General features: G+C 34.8%; 1 protein-coding gene across 1 annotated transcript in view; it reads left to right on the forward strand.

Annotated features, from left to right (window-relative positions):
• The first annotated feature begins 5475 nt into the window (after positions 1-5475).
• LOC134533789 (uncharacterized) overlaps positions 5476-12677 on the forward strand; it is a 635803-nt gene continuing 628601 nt past the window's right edge. Inside the window, exon 1 of the mRNA XM_063371447.1 lies at positions 5476-5829. Coding sequence (XP_063227517.1) covers positions 5773-5829 — 57 coding nt within the window. The 5' untranslated portion in view covers positions 5476-5772. The remainder of the gene's footprint in view (positions 5830-12677) is intronic.

A 12677-nucleotide genomic window follows, 5' to 3' on the forward strand; every position in this document is an offset into this window, starting at 1 on the left:
TGGGATTCGCGTGCGAAGATTTGAGCGTTGGGGACCGGAACGTGTGGGACGGTGTCGCGTGCTCGAGGACGAGTGAGCAGTGCGAGGCAGTGTGTTGGGACCGAGGTCCGTCTTAAGAGACAAACGGTAGGAAGAGCAGTTGTCGAGCCGAGCTCCAGCGGGGACTTACAAAAGTATGATATATTTGAGAACATGTTTTTTAATTGTTGTAATCTAACTAACAGGGTTAATATTAAATAATAAAGAACTGCAATTAATTAACTAGGCAATCATTTCCGCGCCTGTTTTGCCCACTCGTAACATTTTCTATTATAAATACTATATTTATACTAATTGTAAGATTTTGGATCGAAATAAATAATGCATTACTCTAAAGAATTGTTCCATGTGATCAATTAAATTGAAATGTTTTCTACTAGTAAAAACACACATATTAAAAATATATAATTTACAAAAAAACAACACTCCAAAACAAGTTTTTCACGCAAAGTTTGTAACCAATGTCATGTTCCGATAGGCAAAATATTTTACTGTTAGAGCCTGTAATTGTTTGTCGCATTTTCAGTGGCTTTGTGATTACAGTAGGTTGACATTTCCGGGAGCTCTACTAGGGATATATTTTTTTAATAATTTTCTTTCACTACATTATGAAATAAACATGTCATCTGTGATGCAAAACTACGATATTGTCATAAACATGCATACATAATAATGATGGCAATTAATAGTCTAATTAAAATCAAACATAATATAAGAAATTTCAGGGTAATTACACCATAAATAGCACTTTTCATACGGCGTGATAAAAAAAAACTTACCTTTGCTATCTTCCAACTTCTTTGGGTTAAGGTTCTAAACAATTTATACATTGGACACAAAATTTTTTGGCGTTTATGAGCATTGGTTTTTAAAAATTATTTTGAAGAAAGGATCTCTGGAAATAAACAATTTCTAAACAGCTCTTGTTTATTTATTTGTCAACATTTTCAACTCGTCTCAAACTTAAATATTGTAAATTCTGGAATGGTTAAAAAAAGGGTTTATAATAATTTTTACATCAACTCTTGATTTGATATGCGTTTAAAAGACAGAACTAGATTGTAAGGGCTATTATCTTATAAGTTAATATTTTTGTGAAATTTACAGAGCTATTTTCCCGAATCATTGCGGCTACATTGGCACTGTTAATACTAAACAAATATTTTGGTTCTAAGTTAAAGTATGCAATTTAAACAGTGCAAAAACATTTGATAAACATTCGTATATATTTTTATAGTATCATTTAATTGTGAAGATATTACAAAATGATGAATATCCGCAATTCAAGTAACTTTAATCTCTCAACCTAAACGCTTTCGTTCTTAATCTGGTACTTGCTGCAATAGTTAAGTACACAGTTCTGATACCGTGATTATTACTAGGCTGAGTTAAAAAATAGTTCCAAAAACTCGATTATCTGAAGAAAAAAAAATTGTTTAAATTTATTTGGTTAAGGACAAATTAATGAAAGCAGGCTTTACACAATTATGTTCAGTGACGAATTAGACGAATTAGCACTTTCTTCGTGGGACTTGTGCAAATAAAATTTCAGATAAATATTTAGTAAACCCTGCATACGAAACTCTGCCTACCTGAGTACTGCTTCGCTAAAGTATGCTTTTTTCTCGCATCCCTGCTCCTGAATATTTTCATGGGTTCGCCAGCAAAGCGGGAGGAATTTCATATTCACTCGTTTCATTAATTGAAGCGATAAAACGGCAAATATCGAGAGTTAGGAGTTTTGATAGCTAATTGTATTTTCGTCCACAACAAGGCCATTCATTGTCCAGTCGCATTTTTCATCCATCAATTTGCCTTCGTATTTTTTTTATTTTTTTTTTTCGGGCAGTAAAATCAGCAGCTGAGTAAAAGTTTTATGAAGCACAACCGTAGAAAAAAAAACGCACTCTAAAATTAAAAACAGAGTGAATTTCTCGAAAGCAGAAATATTTGATTGATAACCTGCTATCACTCAAAGCAGACAACACGTACAAATTATTAATTTACTATAGTTTACGTGTTTAAGTGTGATTTTATAATAATGTGCAGTGACTTACACTGTTACACTGTCCTAGGCTATGTAGTCATTATCGTTAAGGGCCCACACTTATGTTTCGGGTAGTGGGTTCGTTTGACCTCTGATATAACTCATGTTAACTTACGAGTGCCGCGTTGTTCGCAAAGTGATTCTGAGGCCAGAATGAGGTCTCAGTTCCTTTTAACCTCTATGCGCATAACCGTGCAACGTGAAAATATTTGCAAGTGTTAGATTTTTTCTGTCTATTTCACGTTGGTCTAAACTAGACTACTGGCGTTTGAGTGCAGGCACTATTAGAAACAATGAAACAATCACTTAGTAACTGCAAATTGTCACCCCTTGTGAAGACACTAACGTTTAGTATTGAACTCATATTTTGGAAGGAATCCAATTCTAATAATTCTGTCCATCACACTATGATATGGTCCTTGCTTCTTGCGCGCACATACAGTGTGCAGAGCTCAGAAAAATCCAAGCGATTTAAGTATGCTCAATATATCCGAGTGGTTTATGTTTACGAAAAACATTTTAGAATATGTTGAGGGCGTACGAGTAGTCGTGGTTCCGTATTTTTATTTTAAACTGTAATTTTAGGAGAGTGAAAATGGCTAAAACGTATGTTTTCGCAATAATTTTCAGGCATGATACATCTAGTACTTATAAGAACTCAATGGACTTGCAATATGACATTATCTTCATTTCTCCTACACATAATGTTGTGGTTACCTCTCAAATATCATATCTACCCTATGCACGACGAGAAGACTGCGCGCTAGTTCAGAGCTTGCGCTTAGTGGCGATACTGTGCTAGAAGTAACGGTGAGCGTTGACGTTATCATTCCTCATCAGTAACACAAATACACCCTTGACTAGGTGGGCCCGTCATTGTGATATCTGCTTTAACGGAAGAAAATAATAAAGTTTTAAAGTTAAAACATTGTTACTGATAAAACTGTTGGAACATTTAGCGTATTTTGGTGTCTATGCCATCTCCTCAATAGTTTGTTATATCATGCCTACTAAGAAAGTAGTTTATTCTTTCTGAAAAATTAGCTTCAAACCTCGGAGATAAATGACAAAGGAATGTCTTACTAATGTTTAAATTCGCAATAAAATTTTTAATGTACTTCGACTAGCTGCACTTAAGCTCCTAAAATCCCTAGGATCACTTAGTTCACTAAAGCATCAAAGATACGCTCAGTTATGGCTTAATTTATTTCTCAGAAAATAATTTTTTTTCTTAATTTCGGCAAGATTTATTTTATAAATTAACTCTGAAATGTTTTGTGAAATTAATTACTTGTATGAAAATCGTAGGTAAGTACAGTTAATGAATTGTGTGTTGATAAATAAACTATATGCTGTGTAAAAATGGCTCATCATGACTATTTAAGGAGCATACATTATATTAAAAAAAATTACTATTAAATTAACAACTCACAATTAAAGTGCTAAACTACTTTCAATCGTTCGTTATCCTAGTTATTTTATCACGACAGACAGTCGTGAATGATAGGAAAATAAGTGGTTTCAACAAATTCGTTTAGGAAAGGAACCTTTCAAACTGATGTCATACTTTTTTTCGTTGATTCGGTTTGAAGAATGCTCAAAAGGTTCCAAAATCTCCGAATCACCTTCTCCTTTCAATAGGAACAGTTACCACGGGTCTGACTGCTTTAATGGACAAATTTAAGTCCTTAAGTTGGAATTCCACGCCGTTGCTGGTTAATTCAAATCACAGACTTTTACATAACACCCAAAAAAAAAAAAAAAAAAAAAAACCTCGTATCCAAAGCTATAAATTCTCAAATATTTTAGAATATTTGAGATCATAAACCTCTTTTATAACTAGAGATCTCAGATGGCCGAAAGTACATAAAATAATTTACAGAAATAATTACTCCTATCTGACCGCGATGACGTCATTGACTGTCGTTGATGTAGGCAACCAGCTGAGCGAAACTTCTTAAAAAAATTATGTTAATTTAACACAAAATGGCATTTACATTACGCATAAGCTCTTTATTTATATGAAATAATTTTATGAAGTGCCTTTTTATTACATTAAACAATGCGAACTAAAGTAAATTATTATAAAATAAAAAAATAATGATAAAAAAATACGTTAATTTTCATTAAAACTCATGAATTACTATTAAAACTTCGATTTCATGTCTAGAAACAATGCCAAAATAAATTTTGACAATGTACTTTAGCGACATCGGTTGTAAAGTCAAGTTTAAGATGCTTATCCAAAACGATTACACACAAATTTACCGTTGTTTATGGTGTGCCTTGTAATGTGTGATTACTGGTGAGTGCTGGTTACAGAAAAAAAATTATGCCAAGAAGCCATCTGACTAAATTAAATGAAACTAAATAAAACTGAAGTAAACGATGGAGTAGACTTCAGTTGCTTGTACCAAGCAGAAACAATTATAAATGCAGAGAAGTTTCGTAGGTATCGAATAAGGGAAGAAGTAGCCGAGAGAAATGAGCCAGTGGGGCAATACCAGCCCGCAAACGAGACGCGAAATTTGCGTTCGAGCGAGCCTAAGCAATCTACCTCGCGAGAAGCGACGGAGCATGCAGGAAATTGTTGGATAATGGACGTGGATATTCTCTCTGATGATTCTGATGTATATGTGGAATCAGTTGAGCCAGTGGTTTTACACGATGGGCCGAGTTTGTCACTGTTTGGAGTCGCAATATTTTTGTCAGCCGCCAACTCTCAAAAAATATATATCCGTAAGGCAATATAAGAAAGGCTGATGGATTTAGTTTGCAGCATATAACTAACAAATAATGTTTTGTGTCGGAAATTTTCTGGCATGACCACCTGACCGACCGTCAAGTAAGACGTTCACCGAATTCACGTCAAAAAATAAACCAACATCAATTTTTAATAATATTTTAATTATTTCATACAAAACATTCCCTTTCAGTGCAATGGGAATTCCAGGAACAAACCCCTGACGGCAGTAGTCCAAAATACAGTCTATCATTTTTTTTTTACTTTTACGTTAAATTAACTTTTAGTAAAACAGCAATACAGAAAATAATTTCATACAGGAGTCATGCACGGTCGTATGAACATTTGTACGGCCCTGAACAGAAAAAAAAGGGGGGGGGGATTAATGATGGATATTAGCCCCCCCCCCCCCTCCACCAATCCCCTTTTTTTGTTTCGTGAAAAGAAATTCTGCGTACGCTCTTGTACATTAAACATAGGTATATAATTGTGAACCGAGTTTTATTCGTGGGGGGAAAACCCTGCCGGTGCAGTCGTCACTATCGAGTTCTTCCGGCCGACGCTAGATGGTGCTGGCGCGCGCCTGGCTTGCTGAAAGGAGAGGGGAGATATGAATGCCGGCTGGTTTCGTCCGACTGCGCAGGAACACACGCGTCCCGCGCCGGACAGCGAACATCCGACAGTCGCGCGCAAGCTGGCGTTGTGTTACGTTGTGAAATGTGATACGCTACAGTCTTGCTGGGGTTTAATTTCCCTCCCTTACCCCCTCTCCCAACTTGCGTTTCGCGATTAGGTTTCGTGCGTGCGTTCGAAAAAAAAAAAAAATTCAGCCAGTGTTATTTTGTGTGTGCTTTTAACATGGTGTTTGTTGCGACCTATTGAAACTAGGCGGTGTTTTAAAGTGTTTTATGATACTTAAAAAGGTGTAGCAAGTTTCATCGACATGGTGGATAACAACACTGTCATCGAAGGAACAGTGAAATTCAGGGATGGCAAAAAGGTAACTATGTTTTGGTGTTTTCCTTTTTTTTTTTTTTTACAGCAGTTTTGTGGATTTGGCCACTTGTAAAGTAAATAAGTTTCTTTATTTGATGCAACAAATGTATTTACATTCAGTGTGATTATCATAAGTTGGTTAGTTGGTTTAAATCGAATTACATTTTTTATAAAGTTTACTCAATGAGGTTTGGAATTTACAAGCGTATTTTTATGCGATTGAGAGTAAAAAGTTAACGAGATATAACTGGTTCAACTGTGTGTAATGTTCAAAAAATCTCCATTGGCACATGCGTTAAAATAGTCATTGACGTGTATAGTCTACTTGATTTGTCGCAGCCAATTTGTTATTTGGCAATCATTATTTTGCAAACATCTGTTATAATGTTCGCAAAGTAACTAAGGAATTTCTTTAACATCCTACATCGTCCTCTAAGGCAAAGGATGTTAAAAAAAAAACGTAATTTTTATTTATGTTTTAAATCTCTCGTTAGTAGGTAGCTTTGAAGATATGTTGAAAAGTAACTTCGGTTTTTTTTCGCTAACGAAACGTAACGAACAGAGCACAACGCTGCAAAGTAGGTACAGCTGCGTTTTATGAAATGTTTACGCATATCAAAGTTTATGTCCTTACGTTTATTATATGTAGGTATAAAAAAAATTTTACGTTAAGATCTGACATTAAGAAATTATTTATATAAGGACGTGGTAAACAAAACGTCCATTCTTTCCATCGCATCGTTTGTACGTGGCTAGTACAAACAATATTAATCACATTTTTTTAAAATAAAAATTAAACAAAAAAATTGAAGCTTTGGATAGCTGCGCGTTGCAGCATAGCGTTCGGAGTACAATACTGCTAGTATTTTTATTTATTTATTTATTTATTTATTTTCATATCCTTTGACCCCATTTCTGGGGTATGATACATGTCAAGTACATATAGGAAAAATAAAATATATATATATACATATAAAGTTTCACAAAAAAAAAAAACAACAAAATATACAATTTCACAAAAAACAAAAGCACAAAATATATAATTTCACAAAAAACAAAAACACAAAAATATACAATTTCACAAAAAAAATAATAATAATAATAATATACAATTACATTTTACTTATAAGTTAACATACATTGCAAGTGGGATTGAATTTACCCTATAAAATCTTTGCTATTATTTTTTATTTTTATAAAGTCTTCTACAACGAGTAAAAAGACTTGCAACATCAAAGCCTAATTTCCTTAACCGATGTTGTCACTTTGTCTTAAAAAGCTAATGAACTGTAGGTAATGGCAAGTCAATTCGAGGACCTATGTGGTAATTTGTGCACAAAGGGGTAAAAATTACAGCCATTTTCAAGGACGCGAGTGCTTTTTACTTATAACTACCTACTACATAAAAAGGGATATCAAAATACATGCATGATTCGCCTGTAAATAATTTTTATGATACTTCGCGTCCGTTTGTTTAATTTGAGGTCATGGTATCTACATTCTATAAGATGACGTTAAATATACATGTGCAATAGTATGGCCTACACAAAATATTCAATAGATGCTAGAAAATAAATCTCTCTTGATTCATTATTTACTGCACTTGAATTAAAGGATCTTAATTTTTTTGAAGGATTTGGCAATTGTATCTTTAAAAATGTCATGTATGTATAAAAATTAGTTCTTAGAGTTTTCATTTATTTTTTAACCAGTTATTTGAAGTTAAATATAAAGCTCTCGAGCACATGATTTTTTTTTCTCAAGCTGATTCCGACTAGCTGGAAGAAGCTTTCCAAAGCGAATTTTGCTGAATGTCAGTTTTCTTTTAATCTTAGATACAGTTCCAATCCTTAAAAATTGCCAGCTATAGTACATAATATGATACCCGAAATGTATTTTGTGCAAAAAAAAAACATTCTAATATTTCCCACCCAAAAATCCTATATTCCCGTGCTTGTCCCGTGAGAATGTTTGGGTGGTAATGACGTGAGCGCCGCCATGTTGGTGACGTCATTAATATTGTTATGGTTTTGGGTTCTAGACTCCTACCCTCTAAACATGACCTGAAAGTACCCCGCAACACTTGAAAGGTTTCCAGTGAATTCCATTAACATTGGACTTGTATATTTGTCTTATCAGGGTAAACCCAAGCATTAAAAAATCTCGAAACACAAACTCTCCTAGGTTGGGGCTCAGAAGATTTTGTCTTCCTTTGCCCTGCCTAATGGAACTTATGCAAGTATCCTTGCTACTTTTCTAAAAGTCAACGCGAATGGCGGACATATTTAAGATCAACTTTTCAGAGGACCTTTTAGGTTAAACGATTTTGTTAGTAGGCCTATTCGGAAACAGCAACAAACACTACTAATCTGGCGCCAACAAAACAACAAAGCTCTTTAAAGTCTGTTCCCGTCATCGTCCGTTCATTCCCAGGCTGCGTGTAAGGAATAATTAATTGAAAAAAAAAATACACAATATTCTGAAGTTAACACAAAGTGAAATTATGAATGAAAATAGCATGCACCTACATTCTCGACAGTAATGCGACTTTTGTGCCCAATTCTCACGATCTGATTTCAGGCCAGTTTTAATGTGAACTTGTTCAAGAAAACGTGATCATTAATGTAAACAGAATAAAAGCGTTAATCGGTTGTTTTAAAACAACCAACACACGCACTGCAAATATCCAACGATGCATTTCAGAATACAACTGACGTGTCCTTTTTACGACAGGCTGCGAAGGCAATTCGGTTTTATTTTAGAATACGTACCGAACGTATATTACCTACGGTATTGTATTCTAAACTACAATACTGCCCGGTTTAGTCCATTTTGCGATATCATTTTTGCATAATTTGATTTTTATATTAAGATATGACCGAAGCGTAACGAGTATAGTTACGTATACTATAGTCCTACCAATTTTACTATAGAACACGATACCGATTATATTGTCCACTGTATCGTATTATATAATAAGACAATCCCGCCCGATTTCGTATATTTCATGATACCACTTGTATAATTATTAATTCATTTTGAACATAGTTCAAACTGAATTAATAAAATATAAAAGTGGTATGATTTTATTTATTATTTAAACATTCCTATTACCTTAAAGAATACTAGTCCTACCTATTCTAGTATTTCAACACGAAACCGAAGTTATATTATTTGGCGTGCCATAATGCAATTTCCTCGAAAACAAAAATTGTGTAAAACAAGCATTTAAATCTTCCCCGTCAATACGCACTACTCCGCACTATATATATATATATATATATATATATATATATATATACACACACACACCTATATATATTGCATGCTAGTACCGTAAGCTTGTACAGGTCGTAATTATTTAGTACTGCCTTGTTGACGACCAAAAAAAAAATATTTCAGCTAATGTCGCATTGAAACACACACACCTCTCACCTAACACAGCAAACGAAATGCACGTAAAATACTACTTCCAATCACTAAAATATTTAAAAACTATACAAAGAAGCCTCTTACCTTTCATGAATTTATGGCGGTAATCATTTTCAATTTATATTACACTTGTATGTATGAAAATCACGCCAATTAAACTCGCAATTTTACAACTAAATCCACTCAATATCGCGAAACATGATCCGTAACTTACTTCGTCACTTCTAAAATCAAACCACACATTCATTCTCTACACATTACCAACATGAGACTCGTTATATGAAAACTGAAACTTTAACAAACTTTTTTTAACGCACCAGAAGATAATATTTACTCGTAATTATACCACATATCATATGTCTAACATTTAAGCATTATTTATTTTATTTCTCTAATGTTCTTCACACGACCATATATTTTATTTTATCTTCCATTGATACTAATATAACAATCATTACTTTAACCTCGACCGTCTCGTCTTTCATTCGTATACGTGACAACTCTCCCCCCGCTCACCCCGATTAATAGTCATCATTAATACATCGTATCGTTTTGTGAAATTGACCCTCTTATTATTTGGCAATACGCGGTAGCTGCTGTTCGCTTCAATGGCGCGTACGCTGCGGTTTTTGTTTTGTACGCTTTAAATACACAAGGCAAAGGTACTGCGACGGAAATCTTCACACGGCATTTTTATGATTTCAAGGCGGAAAGGGAAAAAAAAACATGTACTGACAAATAAAAACCGATAGTACATAAAATATTTCATGCCTTTACATAAACACAGCACGTAAGGCGGTAATCCACGTGTACACTATTTTGATCGACATGTTTCGAGAGAAGTAGGCCTAGGTTTAATCCATATTTAACTTTCATTCGAAATAAAAAATCACTCAGCGTGAAAACATTTAGAGGATTTTTTATAGATAAATTCAATCAAACGTTAAAAAAAATATATATACGAATAATTTTACTGATGCACCAGTGTAACCATGTTTATTTTATTTTGGGGGGGGGGGGGAGTAATGTGATATCCATTTTTTCTATCAGTAATAACAATATGATTTGTAATGGATTTTCTGTCACTAATTTTAGGATATAATCAATACCAAAACTTTTAGGATACAGTCTTTACGAAAATGAATATATGAAATTGATAACAATAATGAACTTAAAATTAGTAATGGGGTGCTTCAGGGGCGCAAATATGTAAGAGTCGCAAGTGGGGCCCGCGGACATTTACAGGGGGGGGGGGGCAGCCCGAGTATTTTGCACGTGGGTTTAACCGACACGTCATAACTAGATGCGTCATAACTAGATGCGGTGCCCGTATGCTGTATACTGCCCACATGTTGGTGGTCTACATGCATGCAATAAAAATAAAACTTTAAAATATACATAACGTTTTCCATAAGACATAGTTTCGACATCAAACACGTTTCACAGTTACGCTTTTACAAGTGCAGGCAGGCCCCCTTAGAGAGGGGCTTCTTAATTCCAGGGGAGCCCGGGCCCCTGCCCCCCCCCCCCTTCCGGTTCTATGCCAAGGGGTTGCTTGATATCATTTGTCTTAAATTTTAGGATATACAGTTATTACGAAAATGAAAGATAAAAGAAGAAAGCACCCCACGCTTTTAGTTATACAGAATTGGTGTGCATTATTTGGCTGTTAGAATTTAAAATTATTCATTAATATTCACGTATCTAGTCATTTAGGCTAGTGAGTCAACATTACATGGAACCTTTCTTGTTATCTTAGAGCAGTGAAGTTACTTTCGAGTGATTTTACACGACTAAGAGCTACATAAGTCTGTCCGCCAACAAAGATACGCGATCCCAAATAAATAACTATACCTATAATCTACAGTGCAGCCTTGCATTTCATGCACGGTAGATGCCCGACTCAGTATTCATGGCAACATTCGCCTTTCAGCAGAACCATAGCTATATTTCGCTGGAAACTGAATGGCTATTGGTTTAATTATATGTGCACCATCTGTGCCGAATCAACATGGACTGATGGAATGTCCGTATCATAGACTTGAAGAGTGGCCAAATAATTTAAGATCCATATTGCCATTAACAAACCCTGGGCAAATTTGCCACCATAAACCAACCTTTTGGATAGGAAACACTCCAAATCGAAAAAGCATTGACTTATACCATTTTCGAAATTTTGGGTCAGTGGGTAAATGTCGACCACGGGGAAAATTCCCACCATGCCCCGACCTCATGGAAATAAGTGGTTTTTTGACCCTCTGATATCCCACTACCCCTTAACACTAACGTCTTAAGTTATAAAAATATTGTATTGTCAAACGTCCTTTATATGTATGCAAAATTTCAACACATTTGGACGTCGAAACATGAGTAAAAATTGAATGGAAAGATTTTATTACATAGTCCATTCATTAATACATACAAGTTAAGCAAATAAAAGCGTGGTAAAATTACAAAACCCGGCTTTGGGCCGAATCTTAAACGAGAAATTTTATTAAATACTTACCATCTTGTTGATATTCACTAAACACTTAATACTGTAAAGTTTCCCTTTGGTGTTTTCAACTTTGGTGTTTTCAACTTTGGTTCGCGCCATCCGTTACAGATGGCAGCACCGTGGTTACATATTTCCATTCCATGTGACTTCCGTTCCATTCACGAAACTACTACTTCCTACCAAAACCGTGTACCGAGAGCTAAAATGTGACAGATCAAATATGATGGTTAAACGATCAGGAGGGTGTTTTTAATTTTTTTTTTGTTAAATATTGAGTGCGCTGAAAAGAAAAAAAGAGCTGGTATAGCAAACACGTGGTCGTTTTAAGACGTAAATTAATGGGAACGTGGTCTACTGGGTTTTACGAAGAGGGTAAGAAGGGTGACTGTGATCACTGCGGCCTTCACACTTTTTTAGCAAGGGCTCGGGTTCGATCCCAATCTTAGGCGTGTGCACGGGGTCGGTGTGTGCAAGTAGTACTGTTCCCGCACGAACCGTCGTCTTTAAAAAAATAATTCGCTCACAAAAGTTAGACGTAAATATATTTAATTTTAATACGCTGTAATTATTACCTCTCACGCAACTGAATTTCATCCAGGCCTACATCGCTCGCATACTTACGTATAGGAATAGAATTTGTTGCGACCATTATATGTTTTGTTTTTGTTTGCACAGGTTCATTTTAATTTATTTATAGGAATGTTCCAGACATGTAAATTTGAGGTATTACGTAGAATAAGCAATTATTTGTATTATTTTCACATGCCTAGGTTAACAATACTATTACATTGCTCTACGCATTTTGTACATATCCTACAGATACATTTTAACCAATTAAACACTTTAACTTTAGGATTTCTCGTATTGATATTTATCGGCAGAAATGCACAAAGACATTGGAGTAGTAATGTTTAATAAATACA

The sequence above is a fragment of the Bacillus rossius genome, chromosome 7, assembly GCF_032445375.1.
Source record: "Bacillus rossius redtenbacheri isolate Brsri chromosome 7, Brsri_v3, whole genome shotgun sequence".
NCBI lineage: Eukaryota > Metazoa > Arthropoda > Insecta > Phasmatodea > Bacillidae > Bacillus > Bacillus rossius.